The 17,854-nt window shown below is 43.2% G+C and overlaps 1 protein-coding gene across 2 annotated transcripts in view; it reads right to left on the bottom strand.

Annotated features, from left to right (window-relative positions):
* SLC24A2 (solute carrier family 24 member 2) overlaps positions 1-17,854 on the bottom strand; it is a 250,170-nt gene that overhangs the window by 81,753 nt on the left and 150,563 nt on the right. For both annotated transcript variants that reach the window (XM_027047183.2, XM_027047182.2), the window contains exons 3-4: positions 17,715-17,753; positions 15,068-15,176 (exon numbers count right to left, since the gene is read on the bottom strand). In XM_027047183.2, the coding sequence (XP_026902984.1) occupies positions 15,068-15,176; positions 17,715-17,753 (148 nt within the window). The remainder of the gene's footprint in view (positions 1-15,067; positions 15,177-17,714; positions 17,754-17,854) is intronic.

The following is a 17,854-nucleotide window of genomic DNA, read 5'->3' as shown; positions in this document are numbered from 1 at the left end:
CTATTTGCTTTCTGCCCTATAGGGCAAAGAATCATCTTACTCATTTTGTTAATTTTAGCACCCAGCAGAGTTCCTGGCACTCTGTAGGTGTTCAAATGCTGCTGAACTGAATTAGATCTCTATTCAATAGTGCACTGTTAATCTTCTTCAGCCTAGTTACCTTCAGTACTGACACCTATGGTTCCTTCCATTTTAGCGTTCTAACCCTGCAGTTTCAACTATTCTGTTTTCAGTAACTCTGCAGGGAGGAAAATGTATGTGGCCTTAACTCTTGGAATCCTTTTCATTGCCTCTATAAAGTAGGAGGATTTGCATCACGCACGAGTGCCATCAGTGGAGTCTTTAGCACACAGAAGACAAAATGGCGGGGATACCTTGGAAATGGAGATGGAAAAAAACACTGGTGCAGAGAATGGATACTGCATGCTGGCTAGAGAACAACTTGGATGTTCTCCTGGATCCCATCTTGCAGCCTGGCTGGATTCAGTGGTTTTTGCCAGACAGAGAGAATCAGTGCTAAATTATATCCAGCCATTGGGTCAGCAGAGCTGAGTTTCTACCCTGTGATGTACTGAGCATCAAACAATATCAGAAAAGTATATAAGGAAAGCATCCTAGGGGAAGAAAGGAAAAACAATAAAATGAAAAAACAAAATAAAAGAGAAAACTCCAGCCATCTAAGGGGAGAAAAGGGCAAGAGGTAAGGGAGAAGCCTGAGAAGTTAAGAGAATTTGAGAAAAGAATGAAAAAGAGGGAAAAAAGACTGTGAGACAGACAGGAAATTAATGCCACCAATGTGGAAGTAAATTAAAAGTAAAAACTATTCTTTTTTAAAAATTAAAAACGTTTTCTTTTAGAGAGAGAGAGAGTGAGCATGAGTGGGGAAGAAGGGCAGAAGGAGAGAATCTTAGGTGCCACGTTCAGTGCGGAGCCCAATGCGAGGCTCGAGGTGGGGCTTGATCCCATGACCCTGGGATCGTGACCTGAGTTGAAATCAAGAGTTGGTTGCTCAGCCAACTGAGCCACCCAGGTGCCCCCAAAGTAAAAACTATTCTCATAATTAACTATCCTATGCTTTAGTATTGTCCATGATGTCATTTTACTGATTACTTGGATCCTTACCACAATAGAAACAATCACCCCAAATTATGAAGAATTTAAATCATCAAATTTAAAGTGGGAAGAATATTCATGCAATCCTCTAAATTCCATTTAAGTGTAAATCCATTTACCATTACTCTTACCTAAATGCCATATTGTGTAAAGTGGGACTATACAAGTGAGTTTAAAGTCCAGATGTAAATATAGGGCAGAAGATTAAGATATGTTTCACAAATAGTTCACCCTCCTCCTTAGATTAAATAGCAAATGACTGCCAGTGAAACACAGATCTGATGATGTCAGAGGAGGCAAGGACCTTCCTATCCCATGTCTATAAACGGTGGCCTAATGATGTTTCTGTAGGATTAAAAAATTAGTACAGTAATTGCTTTTCCAGATTTGTTATCAATACTTTAGAAAGAGGAATTTTATTTTTAGTCTGCTGACTGTCTGAAAGCCATGGACCCCAGGATGGAATCAGGACTTTTTGGAAGGAAATGAGTTAAGTACCACGTCACATGACTTCCTTCTTGTTGTACAAAGGACAGGAGAACTTGGTAAACACAGAGACTATGACTATACAGCTTCAGGATGACTTTGGCTCCACTAAAGGCCAGACTACCAAAAAGACCAGTTCCCATGTTACGTTCTAGGTAGGTATCAAGGGATCTAAACAATTGGCATGTGGTAAATAGGCATCTTTTGAAGGGAAGATACAGAAAAAATAATTCAGTAAGTTACTACTGAATTACCGAAAAATACCTGAAAATATGATGATTGCAAGAAAAAAAAAAGAAGAGCTGAAAGCAATTTGACAAATACCTGCACAGAACTGATGATGTGCCAGGCAATACTCTGCGTGCTCTATGAATAGCACTGTAGTGAGTATACTTTCTAGCCCAAAGAGATATGATTATCTTCCCTGCTGTACAAAAGAGGAAGCCAAGTTAGAGAGAAGTTAAATAATGTGCCGAAGGTCATGCAGCAAGTTAGCGGCAGAGCTGGGATTTGAGCCAAGGTGGCTGGCTTCGCAATGGGTCTAACAACTACGCTCCTCTTCCCGTGGGTCTGATGGGAAGTAGCCACCATGAATGCCCCCAGCAGGGGAGAGAGCCCATTGAAATTGGCATATTGTACGATACTACCTTCAAGCATCAAGAGTCGCCTCCTCATTATCTCTCACTAGGGTACACTTCTGAGGTCTAGAAAAGAGTAAGTTTTTCTAGCAAGGAAACTCTGCATGGCATATCGTGTCATACATGGAAAGGAAGGTGATTAACTGGATGAAGTGTTTTTCAGAAATGGCAGAGGAGAATTTCCATCACAAATAATTTTATGGAATGAAACAGACTCACTATGGCTTTTAACTCCTGGCAATAGTGGTTGTTTTGGCCTAAAGGGTCATAGCATTGAAGCAAAGCTGCACTTGCTATTGGTTACTTGGGATTACGTGCTGCTGCCCTGGGAAGTCAAGGAGAGAAATCACCACCCCGGAAGGAGCCACGTAGGTTACCGCAACTACATTTCTGAGGCTCAGATTCATCGACCTTATTTAAACTGGTTTTCAGGAAGTTGTCTGGGACAAACACTGGCTAATGTTCCCCTAGAGACTTATCAATAGTGGGGGCTTGTAAAAAAAAAAAAAAGTGTTTCCCAGTGGAGTAACCACTCACATCAGCTTGCAAGAGGAGTGTGTTTGTAAATGAATGAATGAATGAATGAATGAATATATGAATCCACACACAAAGAAGAAATCAACCTGATGTAGACCTAGAAGCTTTATGTAAACAACAATCTTGCTTGACTCTTGATGTGTGTGAATGTGTGTATGTGAGTGTGTGTGCGTGTGCATCATATAGTCTCATTCAAACCCCTCGACAACCCAAACAGGACAGTTTGGTGTGGGTGAGGAAATTCTTTTTAACGAGTGAGGTGAGGAGGACAGATTTGGGGGATCTGATATCATGGGATCAGAGGAAAACAGATCCTGACAGCAGCTTTAGGATTTGTGTTTACAACATGATCAATATCCAGAGGTATCCAGGGGTATACCCACAGCACACAACCCAGACTCAAGAGTCAAAGTGGGAAGTGATCATAGCAAACTCTCTCCAAACCGAATGCAAATCATCCAGCTTGCTCTCCATTAAGCGAGGCCCTGCTGGTTATTAAACAAGCAGCAGTGTCTTTAGTGTTTCATTGGCAAGAAAACACGTTTGAATGCTCTCTTATCACAGATGATATTTATATATCGGTACACATTTTGAATGGGCAGTCGGTGAAATCAAAGTACATTTTCAGTGGTTGCTCCCATCCTTTGGTCGCCACATCATCATGCCTGTGACAGCTGCTCACTATCTCTGGAACTCTGAGTCCTTCCTCTGAAAGGAGTTCTAACTGCATCTTTTGAGCATGTGATAAGTTAAAGAGAACAAAGATAAAGCTGTAAGATTATGGATGCTTCCATGTCTTTTTCCTTCTTCGTGCTATGTTTAAACTCAAGTGCTATCAAAATCAGATTTTTGGCCACATTCCTTTGTTGCCTTTACTTCAAAGCAAGCCTTCTTGAAAGAGCCTTCTTGAAAGCCTTCTAGAGAGAGAGACAGAAAGGGAGAAAACGCCTGTCCATACTCAAAATCCTTGATTTCAATAAGACCACTCACATGCCCTTCATGCCCCAAATGAAACTCATTTATGATGTGTACAGCCCAAAGAGAGATTCAGTTTCAATCATCTTTGCCATTCAAATCCAAGAGTAATGCTTTACTATTCCGCAAATACAGGAGCTATTTGACTTGTCCCTGTGTTTGCTCTGTGAGAGGCATTGATAGTCTGTCTTCCTCTACCCAGGCATTTAAACTACTACCATCTCCTTAAAAACACGGCTGGGAGATTGGATTTTCTTCTTCTCCTGTGAAGATTTTTCACTCCGGTTGTCTACTCACTTACCAGCTGAGGCTGCATGCAAACATTTTTCTTGGCTAACCTAAAGTGATCTATGACTTGGGATGAAGAGAAAGGTTACGATACTGCCTTTCAGGGATAACTTCCCCACATTTTGAATGAAATAGGCATGAAAATGACTTTCTTCTGGGATCAAATGACAACTTATGAAAACTCATATTGAAGCTCTTTTTAAAAATAGAAGCTAGGGAAATAACAAGTTCTGCTGTTTGGTGAGAAAAAAAGAAAACCCAGCAAGCAAGTGAACGTTTTTAATCTTAGTGTCAGCTTCAAGTTAGCACTAAATGTATATGTTAAAGAATTGGAATGATTTTACAAAATAGATGTATGGCTATGTGTGCAGAAGATGTGTGGCTATAGATGGGAGTCCTGGGTACGTGGAAAACATTCAGGCTCTGACAGCAAACTCCGGAGCTAAGTGACTATGAGCAAGTAATGTCACTCTCTGTACTTCAGTTTCCTCAGAGATAAAACACACAAAAATTCCAAAGCCACTGTTCAGGGAATTACTGAGATGACTATCAGGTGGGGGGCACAGTGTGCCCAACTAATTCTACTCTCTCGTTTTCCCTCTTCACCATCTGGAAGACCCTTCCCGTCCTACACTTGAGTCACACACACGCACAGGTATGGTAGACACAGACACAGACGCACACACACCCCTAGTGCCCCTTGACATGAGGAGAGACTGCCAGAAAGTTAATTCAGGGGTCAAAGAGCCACATACGTGCCTGCTCATCCCAAAGGAGTCCCCATTCTGGTTGGGCCAACAATACTAGTTTTGGATCTCCAAGCGCACCGGTTCCAATGCCTTGAATTCCTGCCTTCTTCCCTGCCTGCCCCGGGCTCCTCGCCTCCTTTGAGAACCACAAGCTTTCTTTAGGCACACTCTCCTGCTGCCTCTGCCTTCAGGTTCACGCCCTGAGATAACCTTCAGATCCGGCAAGCAGCGATCACCCACGTCGAGTGTTTACTCCAGCCACCACTGTGCTCAAGGCTCTATGTGCCCCGGCATGGTTGGCCGGTTTGGTTTATTCACCTGCACTTGTCACAGTGTGATGCTGCCTCCATAAATGTGTACTTCCACTGCTTCAGGGCTGAGGACCTTGTTCCTTCAAATAAATGATGCCAGTGCTCTAGGAAGTCCCTCTCCATCCCGCAGAGCGCTCCACCTAAGAGCGATGAAAAGATTCCTGAGGACAGGGGTGCTCCCCTCTTACTCCTATTGGTAAGGGGCTCCTCTGGGGTGACCCCAGCTGCCTCCTCCTTCTGCCAAATACTTCAACCAGAACATCCAAAAGCTGCAGTCTGATCTCTGACGGGGGCGCATTTTCCCTTTCTGTTCTTTGTGAAAAGTGTCTTTGCTCTTCTTCTTTATTCTACATGAATTTACAAATTGAGTTGATGAAGTCACATAAAATATCTTCTTGGGATTCCAATTAGGACTGAGTTGCACTGAGAGTTTAACTGAGGGAGAACTGATATCTTCATTAAATATCAACACTGAGATCGTCTGTGTTCTTTGGGTTTTTGCTATAAAGTTCTTAAACATTTCCTTTGGGTTAATTCTTGGTACTCGATGGCTTTGTCCCATTTGTAAGTGGTGTCTTTATTGCTTTTATGTTTATTATCACCAATCTAGAGGAAAGCTCTTGAATCGGGCACATTGCTAAAGGATTTGACATGAGTGAACTCTTAATAATTCTACACTGTTATTTAAACATATTTTTACTCTTCCCTCTGGGAATGCTTTTGAACAAAGGGTTCTGCTGTTAATTTTTTTTTTAAGTTCGAAAACCCATGGGAAAGATGGTGAAAAGACCAGATATTTGCTACTCATTTGTGAGGTTTTACATTGAGATGTCCCAGAATTCAGGTCACTGAAGCAGCTTGTTCACCACCCACTGCCTGAGCCACACTGATAAAGCATAAGACGGACACGGGATGTCACAGTAACTACTGGAGGGGAGTTGAGGGAGCAAAACTGTCCTTCAGGAAGCCAGCAGAAAGGCTCCCAGGACACTCCCCTAACCAGTCTGAATGAAGGTAACATGAATGGAAAGTCACGACAGCAGAGGCAGGCTCTGGTAATGTGAAGTGAATTTGCAAAGGGAAAAATTTCCCTGTCTTTCTAACAGCAAATAAGCTAGGTATGAGCACAGTGTCATTTTCAGACATCTCCTCATGGGATTCTGAAGATTTTGTTACAAAAAACAGCCGGAGGGGAATTGCATACTAGGCAAGGGGCAGCTTTTCTAAACTGCCTCAAGCCCTATAGTTAAATAATCCTTCAGTTCAATGATAGCTCATTAGGCAAGTATTTTTCTGACTTTTGTGTTTCCATCAGGTGCACTTATCTGTTAGATTTTGCTGGTAATAATAAAATTGTTTTTACCATGAAAAAAATGTAAGTCAAATTTTAAAATTCCACAAGGAAAGAAAAATTACTGGAATTGTAGAAGACAATCCCAGAACCCAGAGAGACTGAATGAGGAACTTCTTTTGTGATTTCCTTCTCAAATACAATTTAACACAAAAGGACGTGGTAGATGCTATTTTACAGGCATTTGGTTTTGTACAATGGATGGAAGGCTAAAACAATAAGCTTTTTAGAATTCTGTAGTGATGGTAATCACAATGGGTAATTAGGCCCATGAAATGCAACAAGTAAAGGAACCAAAGGTACAACAAAGGGAAGAAAAGGAAATGAAATGGAAGAACCAAGAGTTTGGAAAGAAAGGCATAAGTGGACAGAAAAACTCACCAAGAAGGCGAGAGGCAGAGAGCAAACATCTCCCGTCACAGCAATACCTCCAGAACCAGAGGGGGACTTAGTCACTCATCCAGCATATAAGGGCCGTGCAAGAGGCTGGGGATACAATGGTGGCGAAAGCAGAAATGACTGCTATTCATTCTTGCAGAGACAGCCATCAACTGACTAGGACTTTGCTGGGCACAGTGAGAAAGAGCCCTTTGGCAGGGCACGGGCCAAGACAATTTACAAGGCCAGAGAGATAGAGCTCTCCAGCAGATAAATTATAAAGGCAAGCACTCATTGAAGGCATTCAACAAGTACTATCGGGGTCCATGTGTGCTGGGCCCTGGAGATACAGCTGTCCATGGCCTGCCCTACCAGATGTATTAGCGAGACAGACAGCAAACAACAAGAAAATACATTCATGGTGACGACTGTCACAGAGAAATAATAGACCAGGTCAAGGAAGATCTAACGCTCTGCTTTATTATCATTGTTTTGATTTTGCTACTTTTCAAAGGCTAATCGAGTAAGGCCTCTCTGATCAGGTGGCATTTGAAGGCTGATTTGAAAGGAAGGGAGGAGAGAAGCCATTTGGACATCTGGGGGAAGAAAGAATATGTACAAAAGCCTTGAGGCGGGAGTGTGCTTGGAGTTTGTGTGAAGGAGCTGGTGGGCAGCCAGAGAAGTGAGGAAGGAGAGGAGGGAAGGAGAGAAGGGGAGGAGGGGAGAGAAGGGCAGAGAAAGGCATAGAGGGAGGGAGGAGGGAAGACAGGCAGGGCTCAGGCGGCCTTTGGGCCACTTGGAAGGACTAGGGCTTTTACCGTGGCTCAGACGGTTTTGAGCAGAGGTTGGGCATCTTTCTGTTATGCTTTAGGGGAACCAGGATTCTTAGATGACAAATTTGGGGTGTGCCTTTTCTGGAGGAGGATCCAGGGCCACTGTGTAAAAGTTGGACTTGTGGGCCAACAGAGAGCCCTTTAAAACAGAGAAGGGAAACACATTTGACTTTCACAGGGATCTACCTGGAGTCCCATGTTTGGGGAGACAGGAGTGCCCTGTTCTGGTTCCTTTGTAAGTTGGAGTGGCCGCCCAGCTCCATTCTGACCTGTGTGGTGTAAGTGTAAGTCTGCTTCTGAGAACACTAAGGTTTTTCTGATGAAAAAAAGACAGCTGCACGGTCTTCTTCCCAGAATACTGGGATGATGAGGGGTGGGGGACTAGAGGAAAGCAGCTGCCTTCCTATGAGGATGAAGATGGGAGAAACATGCTCTGGATGGAAGAATGAAACAACAGAAGGACACTGTCTTCCTCATGGCAGAGGGGAACTCTGTGGCCAGCCTTGGACTGCTTACTATTGGGCTTCTGGTTAAATAAGAGAAATAAAACCCTAAAAAACTATTAACGCCAATCTGAAAAGGCTACTTCTACGGCATGATTCCATCCTTACGACATTCTAGAAAAGGCAAAACTATGGGGACAATAAAAAGATCAATGGTTGCCAGGTGTGTGTGTGTGTGTGTGTGTGTGTGTATGTGTGTGTGTGCGCGCGCGTGTACAGGCATGTACAGGCAAAGCACAGAGGATTGTTAGGGCAAGAAAATACTCTGATAGTATAATGATGGATATGTGTCATTACACATTTGCCTAAACCACAGAATGCACAATGCCAAGAGTGAACCCTAAGGTGAGGAGGCTCTTAATGTGTGCGGGTAAGTGGTGTATAGGAACTCTCTGTACCTTCCTCACAATTATGTTGTAAACCTAAAACTTCTCTAAAAAAATAAAGTCTTGAAGAAACCTCTTAAATGAAGCCACAGCAATTAGATTCTATTACATGACACCGAACACAATTTTAACTGGAAAATCATTGCCACCAGCCAATGAGCACTAATTTAATGATTCTGGGGTATTACCGTATTGAATGCTCACCATAAAGCTTTGGTAGTGGAACTATCATTATTCCCTTTTACAGGTGAAGAAACCAAGGCCCTAAAAGGTAGAGCAATACCAATCATAAATGTATTCTGGTGGTGCTATCATTATCCCATTTTAAAAGTGGAGAAACTGAGGCCCAATGAGGTTGAGAAACTTGAGCAAGGTCTCAAAGCCAGAGGGTGAACCAAGATTTGAACCCAGGCAGTCTGATTTTTGAACCACATGCTGACTTTGTTGCTACATAGCCAAACTCTAATGGCATTCCACATGCCTTGTCCCCATGTCAGTGTCTCCAATCTATCACCTAGTCCCTGGGCTCTGCTGGAGTTGCAGAGTTAGCTATGGGATACCTTTTCCTGTGTAGAATAGTAGCCATGTCATCTGGACAGGCAGGTCAATAATAATTCAGCAGCCCAGGGATGAGAGCAAGTTGCGCTGAGGCTCACAAGAGTGGCTGCAGCTCAAGGTATGGGGGAGGTGATGGGAAGGACCAAGGCTAAGACAGGCCTTGCTGCAAAGCCATCTGTATAGGAAATTCACGTCTTCCAAACTGAATGTATGATTGGTCCAGGGATAGGTCAGAGCTCCCACTGTTTATGCTGGTGTCTACACCAGGAGAACAGGGAACACTGAGTTGGATGTGAGATTACACAAGGCAGCAGAGAAACACAAGAAGTATAAACACAGACTTGGAGTCAGGTAGATACAGGTTCCAACTGTGGCTCTGCCATTTACTGCCTGTATCATTTGGTGAGGCAAGACACAGCCTCTTTACACTACGGTGTCATTCTCTGAATGATGGAGTAGGGCTAGTGCAAGGGTTAAATGAGATGGTTTGTGTAGAGCACTTAACATAGTGCCTGGCTCATAGTAAGCATTCGGCAAATATTAGTTAGTGGTATTATTATTTAGACAAATTGATAGTAGAAGCTATCCAATATGAAAGTGTGACCTCCAGCATCCTTATTTTATATAATGGCTTATTTAGAGAAAATGTTAAAATCAATATGAGACACTGAATTTATTAGAAAGATCAATTCAGACGGCCATACTGTGATCCCAAAGATGGCTAATACTAGCTCTCTAGGGCTTTCTTATAAAAGAAACTCATTCCTTATTCCAACTATTTACACATGCTATGAACAGATACCCTTCTTTCATGAGCAGTGTCCTGTTCATTTTGTCACCCTGGAAAGGCACTGCTCAGTTTTGTTTTGGACTAAACCTTCATCCAAGGTGGGCTGACTATGGCTTCATCCCTTTCACACAGTGTGGTCTATCCAAAGCACACCAATGAACACATGAACCAATTGATGTTATGTGTCTCTGAAACATTGGATTAGATTAAAGGTGGTTTCAAATTTTTGATGTCTTTCCATTGAGAAACAGAGTCTCCTTCTCCCCTAGAGTCTGGGCCGGCCTTTGTGACTGCTTGATTGGTAGAATGCAGGAGTGACATTTGGGGATCTCCCAGGTTAGTTCATCGGAATCCTTGTAGCTTGTGTCTGGGCCTCTTGGAAGATTTGCTCTTGGAACCCTTCGCCACTGTGTCCAACCATGTGGAAAGGCCCTGAGACAACATGGAGAGTCGGCGGGGTGGTGGTGGTGGGGGGTGTCCAGCTGGACTCAGCTGGATGTAGGCACTTTTAAACCCTCTAACCAGCCCATCTACTATAGAACACCAAGTGACCTCCACTAATACCACATGGAACTGAAGAATCATCCCTGCTGATCCCTGCCCAAATTCCTGATCCATGAAATCATGAGCAATAATAATATGGTGGTGGTATTTATTTATTTATGAGAGAGAGAGAGAGAGAGAGAGAGAGAGAGAGAGAGAGAGAACGTGCATGATCAGAGGAGGGGCAGAGAGAGAGGGAGAGAGAATCTCAAGCAGGTTCCACTCTGTCAGCATGGAGCCTGAGGCAGGGCTTGAACTCACAAACTACAAGATCATGACCTGAGCTCAAATCAAGAGTCAGAGGCTTAATTGACTGAGCCACTCAGGTGCCTGGTGCTTCTTTAGTTTTTGGGTTTTTTTTTAAGTTTATTTATTTATTTTGAGAGAGAGAGAGAGAGAGAGGCAAAGAGAGAGGGAGAGAGGGTGAATTCCAAGCAGTCTCCACACTGTCAGCACAGAGCCTGATGCGGAGCTGTAACTCACAAACCATAAGATCATGACCTGAGCCCAAATCAAGAGTCAGAGGCTTCATGGCCTGAGCCAACCAGGCGCCCCAATATGGTGGTGCTTTGAAGCCACCTCCATCTTGGGTGCTTTGTTACATACCAATAGACAACTGGAACACAAACACTGCTGGATCTTTTGACTCGGGCTCAGAGGCTGAACCATCCACCAGTGAAGGCATCTGGCAACAACTCAACTGCTGGATTGTGGAAGACGGAAACACTTGAGGGGCATGGACGAGACAAAGAGAAATGTCTGTCCATAAGCCACTGGTCCTAGATAAGGTTTCCAAAGGAAGTTGAACACTTCCTCTGTGAACACTGGCTGTACGTCTCGTGCTGCCAGCGCCCATGGAGGTGGATCCTGGGAGCAGCAATGAACTGACCTTCATCGTAAGGAAGCCACAGCAGCATTCGTGCCAAAAACCAGTGATGGAACCAGCATGCTCTACATTATTAAAAGGTGATGGTTTGGCACGAGGACGTGTGAATTCGAGTGATTAGATGCAAACTAAAAGAGAGACGACTATTTCTGAGAGCAGTGGGTTAATTTTTTTGGCTGCTCTTGGAATGGAAAATGATCGTGAATTTTGGGGGAAAAATACCAGAGCAATCTGTTTTCTTGGCCGCGTGCTATGGAACAATTTTAAAGCATTGAAGTGCTTTCCATATTTTCTAATCACTCAAGTCCAGAACTGATTATATGGCTCTCAGCGTTCTCGCAGATTCATACCGCTAGAGCGCTCCCCGTCTTTCAGGGAGAGTTTCACCTTGAAAGCAGGCGCTGGATTCAGAAGGCACATCTTGTTACAGCAGGAACAAATACTTTAATTGCACATAGCCCCACAAGGGCCAGGTGTTTCGGAAAATCACTGATGGCCCAACTCTGAGACAAACCCAGATTCACTCTTATCTCACCAAAACAAAGCATTACCTCCCTCACCAAACAGGAAGAACAACAGGCCCCACCAGAATGGAACTCTCCCGAACAAACACCAGAGAAATTTAGATTGTGGAGATCTCTGGGCAAGGACGACGGACACATACATACACACACACACACACACACACACAGAGTTGTATATGCATAGAATGTCTCTGGAATGAGCCCTGAGAAATTGGTTGCCATGTAGTTTTCTCTGGAAAGAACTGAGGACTGGAGAAAACTGGGAGGTTGATGGAGGAGGAAGACTTCTTTTTTTAATCATAGCCTTTTGAATATTTTAAGTTAAAAAGAATCACGATGAATTATTTTTCAAAATAATGAAATAGAGTAATTCCAAACCTGTTTATGGTTCTCATGACCCGCCTTTACGTGTATTCACTCCTTTAGTCCTTACAACAACCTTATGAAGTAGACATCCTGATTTTACAAATGAGGAAACGGAGGTACAGAGGGGTTAAGTAACTTGTCCAAGGTCACACAGCTGGTAAATACAGAGCTGGGATCTAGACCCACAGAGTTTGGCTCGGGAGTCTGTCCTCTTAATTACTACACAATATTGCCTTGCAAAAAATAAATATGCTCAGTTGCCTGCTCATAATCAAGTTGGGGCAGATAAAATGGTTTTCTGCTCTCATATGGCCCTTCAGGATGATGGGGTGGAAAAGATGGTGGCTCAAAATAACCAAGATATGATCTTAAACCCATGGGGCTTTAGAAGACTTGGAAATTTTGTGAATATCAGGTCAAAAGCCTGACTTTGGCCACCTTGCTCAATCTTGTGAGTTTTAGTAGCTACTATGTGCCAGTACTCCACTAGAGTTTGGGGGGAGGCTAGTGAATTAAATAGAGTTCCTGTTCTCCAGAAATTTACTGCATCCTCGGGGAGATAGGGAGTAAACAAACAGTCACACAAGTTATGATGTGAGCAATAAAGAAAAGTGAAAGGGTGTGTCAAGAGATGAGGAGGCCCTGCTGAAGAATGGGCAGGGAAAGTGGAAGAGAGTGGGAGAAAGAAAAGTATTCTGGGTGGGGGGAACAGCCTATGCGGAGACACCAGGGCAGGAAAGAAGCACCTGATTGGAGAGAGAAAGGCCCCTGTGGCTAAAGCAAAGGGAGTCAAACTGAGTTCGGAGAAAGAGGCATATCACACACACCATGCTAAGCATTTCACAATTGTTCCAAGAGCCGTGGGAAGCCACTGCAGGTTATAAGCAGGAGTGACATAATTTGATTTACTTTGTAAGAGGATTATTTGGGGGCGCTGTGTGAATAATACACAGAGGACGAGGCAATGAGGCAGTGGAAAGCCAGTTAGGAAGTCTCTGCAGGAATCCAGGTAAGTGACGAGAACAGTTTGGAATCAAGAGCTGGCAGAGAGAGTAGATAAATTTGAGATCTACTTGGTGGTATGATATGTTATGAAATTAGAATAATAACGTTGGCCACGAAGTGTAATTATGAAGTGTAAATTCACTGGGGTGAAAATGCTCTGTCAACTGTAAGGTGCTAGACAGAAACAACTACTACTATAGACGAAGAAACCAAGTACTAGAGAGACTCTAACTTGCCCAACGTCACACAACTGCTTAGTGGCTGGGAGGAAGTTGGCCTGCCATCCCTTCATTCCCTTCTCCGGGGTAGTGGGAGGGATCCAAGAGAAGAAAGAGAAGGCTAGTGACCACGTGTAATTCCCTTGTCTAGTGGGCCTCTGGGTAAAGACAGTAATGATACTTAGGATGCCTCTCGCTAAAGATTACCTCTAGCCAACAGGACTCAGGATCTATGAAGCAGGGCTCCTTACAGAATATCATATCAGCTATGCAACACTCTGTGGGAATAAAATGGAGATGCTTCCTAATCAAAATGCTCTGTAGTAAGAGGTGACCCCATGATCCTCACCTATTATTCTGGGTGAGACGTGTGTATTTAGTGAGAGAAGAAAGGGCCTAGGGAGCCATTCTTGAGGTCCCCTGAATTTTTTCCTTCATCTGAATCTCTTATGACCTGCACCCCTAAAATTATTCAGCAAAGCTTTATATTAAGAGATCTGATTTATGTGACATGATTTGACAGTCTCATCCCACGTGTCTCAGACGCTATTCTTCCAATGATCCCCATGTAACATGTTAGCCCCCATGTAATATCAGGCCCAATTATAAGGTACGGAGGGGAAGGGAGAACAGATTAGCTTACGTTTGAATCCCTTGTCAGCAGCCTAACTCTGATTTATTTGACACTTAAGACAGCTACATACTGGAAAATTAATTTTTTTAGGATAGTTATGCAAGTTAAGAAACACAATGGATCTGCCTTCATTGCGAACGAGTAAAACTTGAAGAAAACAATACCGGATTCTTTGTGATGGTTCATATGATTACCCTAGGAGATGAACCAGGCCTTTTAGGTCCCCAGTGACTGGTCAAAGGGAGTCAAACTGGTGCTAAGCATTTACCTTCGAGAAGGCTCTTTGGATGGTCACCAACCACCCTCCAACTGCCAAAGGATCAGGACAATATTAACGTTCTACAGTGAACATCATTCCCCAAACTATTCACGACCCTACTAAGCATGGAGTTCTCTTCTCTCTCTATTTGTTATTTAAAAACAATTTGAAAGTTTATTTTTGAGACAGAGAGAGGGTGAGCATGCAGAGGAGGGGCTGAGAGAGAGGGGGACAGATGTGTAAAGTGGGTTCTGTGCTGACAGCAAAGAGGCCGATGTGGGGCTCGAGTTCACGAACTTGAGCTGAAGTCGGACGCTTCACCAACTGAGCCACCCAGGCGTCCCCTTCTCTCTCTTTTTCAAAATGCACCATTAATGTTCATATACAACTTCATTTTGGAACTTAGGAGGGATGATGAAAGAGCACTGTCACTCTAGCTGGAAGGGAGAGAAGCCTTTTTGTCTTCTCTTCTTCATAACAAACTATTTATGCTGGAGGCATCAAAAGAGAATCAGTACACAGACCCCAGATCCTACTCCTGGTACAAAACTCTCCAATTGTGAACGGAGCGTTGCAGATAAAGCATGCCAAGAGGTCAGGGCTTCCTCTGGCAGATGTTCCACACGAGGACACTGGCAGGCTTATGTGATGGAAGCATAAACATGTTTCTGAAGAGAAGCCTTTTCACATCGCCTTTACCCCCCACCGAGCTCCCAGACTAACGCCTGACATTTACCTTCAGCGAGTGGGTCAAGGGTGTGAATCATGAGCTGGAAGATGCTGTTCCTCATGAGGCTGTTATGGAGGGAGGCAGAACTTCCACCTCGCTGGAGACGTGGCTTAGCCTGAGCAGAGAAACCAGACAAAGATGCTGTTAGTTCTCAGCAACTACAGGCAAGTGTATTACAGGTCAGATCTCACTTGGTCTGGTGGGCACCCATTTATGTCACATGATCACACACCACCGGATGAGAGATTTTCAAAGTACATTTCAAATCTTGCTTTCTCACATCCTAAGGGAATCAACTGCTACATGTTTTGCGGGGTGGGGGAGGGGAGCTTAGTAAATGCCAGTCGGTGCACTACGTGCACCATCACTTTATCCATCACTTTATCTCAGTCTCCAAATGAGCCCCGTGAACTAGCTGCGGTCATTATTCCCTGTAGACAGATGAGGAAACTTCGTCTCAGAGAAGTGAAATGAGGTGCCCAAGTCACACAGACAAAAATCAGAGAATAGAGAAATGGATCTCGGGTTTGCTTCTCTCAAAATTTATTTGACCCAGTGGATGATCCTTAAAATGTTCAGACCGTGCACCCCATCCATAACATTTTTGAGTATGCTTATATGTACGCATCTCTGTCTCTATATCCATGCACACTAAAATATGAGTCTGTCTAGCATAAGACATTTGCAAAAGTAGAAATTATGAAGAATATAGAAAGTAAATGATAGAGCCACTAATATTTTCTCCTTGCTCCCCAAAGGAACACTTTGCAGATCTCCTGGGATACCACATCTCTACCCTGAGGTCCACAGCCTATGGTGTGTATTAAGTGAGATTTGAAGAGAAAGAACCTCTTATTGAGTCCTCAGAAAAACTGCCTGACGTCCAAGGGAGGCTCCTTTTGCATAAACTACTAGTGTGAGTCTTTGGCTAATTAAATGAAACTGACAGGTAAGAGAGGAAGAAAGAACTTCTAGAGATGAGGTTACTTACAAACTCTTTTTATGGCATCTTCAAAAGCAAACAGTCTAAAAAAAGAAGCCCTAAACCGTCTGGATTTGATAGATTTTTTATTCTGACTAGTAACCGCTTTCTCCTCCTTTGGTTGAGTCTGTGCTAGTTCTCACGGGGAAAGAGACTTAAGAAGTAGCTGAACTTTACAGGCAGCTGGATTTAAGAGGGAGGGAGGTAATGTGGTATGAGGGAATTAATTGCTTTTTGAACTTCTGATACAAAATCTCAACATAACATTTTTCTGGGGCCAGGTAAAAATAAAATGCGATTTCCTACAGTCTCCCAACCATCTCTACATTACAGGGTTTTCCAATATATATACCATCACACTCAAGACTCACAAGGGGGCTTTCCAAGAAGAGTCCCACAAGGGACTTCACAATCAAATACATTTGGCAAGTGCTGCCTCCTAGACCAAGCCACCATTAGCATTTTAAGATACACACTGGACCGCGAAATGTAACACTAAGGAAATCTGGTTCACTTTGTAACAATCATGGTCCACACACTGGGAGACAAACATGGAACCCACAGTAACTTGAAGTATGGGTAAAGTGCCAGGGTAAGATACATGGAGAAATCTGAATTTCTTAGTGTGATTTTATTGTCATTGATATTCTACGGAAATCATATTCTGAACTCTGACTGAAGAAGAATCAGAGGGGATTACTGATGTCTCAATTGTGAACCAGATCACGAGAGCCTCAAAGGAAGAGATATCTCTAGCCTCGAGGAGATCTGGTATATCCTATGGGCTCTCAACGAATCTCGTAAGTCTTTGCTCTGAGCCCTACAGGAGAAAGGATGGGGTCATATGTATCTTTATTACTAGTCTTTTCAGTCTTAAAAATCTGTAACATTTCTTAATGCACTGTGTTATTTGATTCAGATGATTAAGGTTCAGAGAATTTTGGGGGCAAGGTTAAGAGGCTCGAATAGAGTTGAAATGTAATCACTGTTTGACAGCTGGACACAAAACTCTGAAGGTCATTTCCTTGCCATGCTGCACATTACAGAATGTGATGTGTTAATTGGATAGGAACTGGTAAATGTTTTTGTTGCTAATAATTTGTCATAACCACCGTTACTACGCTCGCTCTAGGAAACTAGAAGAACTTTGCTGTGGAGATCATCATTAGCGAAGGATTCTATCTACAGAAGAACGTAAAGCATTCTTTGGGGTATTATGTATATATTAAATACATAGGTCTCATGCAGCATTTCTTTTGATGGAACCAAAAGAAATTTCTCGCCAAAAATTAGGTGCATGCAGATACACAAAGAAAATAGATATCAAGCATTAGATTCCACACTGTCCCCAAATATCAGCTCAACATCCCCTGGGATACAATTTGGAAATATTTCACTCTTTCAACTCCTCTAAAAGTTTACGCCAAATGAAAGAGAGAACTCTAACGCTTTGAAATCTAGTCCCAGAAATAATTTGAACATCAGTGAATATCAGAATACAGCTGACACGAATTATAGGACCGAGTATACATATATACCAGCAGATTAAGCCGTTTAAGTATCCCAAGGGGGAGAATGGTTTGTTGAGCACATGAGCCCTCCTCCTCCCTCCCCTGCCCCACACTCTCCACAGGCACACAAACAGGTACAGACACAGCCACTGCTTCCTACCGGTAGAGCCGGCTCATCCTTGTCCCTGGCTGTGGACGACTGCGTAAGAGAAAAAGGCAAAAACAAAAGACAAATAAATAAATGATGAATCACACAGAGGTTTTACATTTAATGACAAGCATCAGTATAAGGAAAGATTG

The sequence above is a fragment of the Acinonyx jubatus genome, chromosome D4, assembly GCF_027475565.1.
Source record: "Acinonyx jubatus isolate Ajub_Pintada_27869175 chromosome D4, VMU_Ajub_asm_v1.0, whole genome shotgun sequence".
Taxonomy (NCBI): Eukaryota; Metazoa; Chordata; class Mammalia; order Carnivora; family Felidae; genus Acinonyx; species Acinonyx jubatus.
Note: the sequence above shows the minus strand (reverse complement) of the source record. Positions and strands in the feature narration are given on the sequence as shown.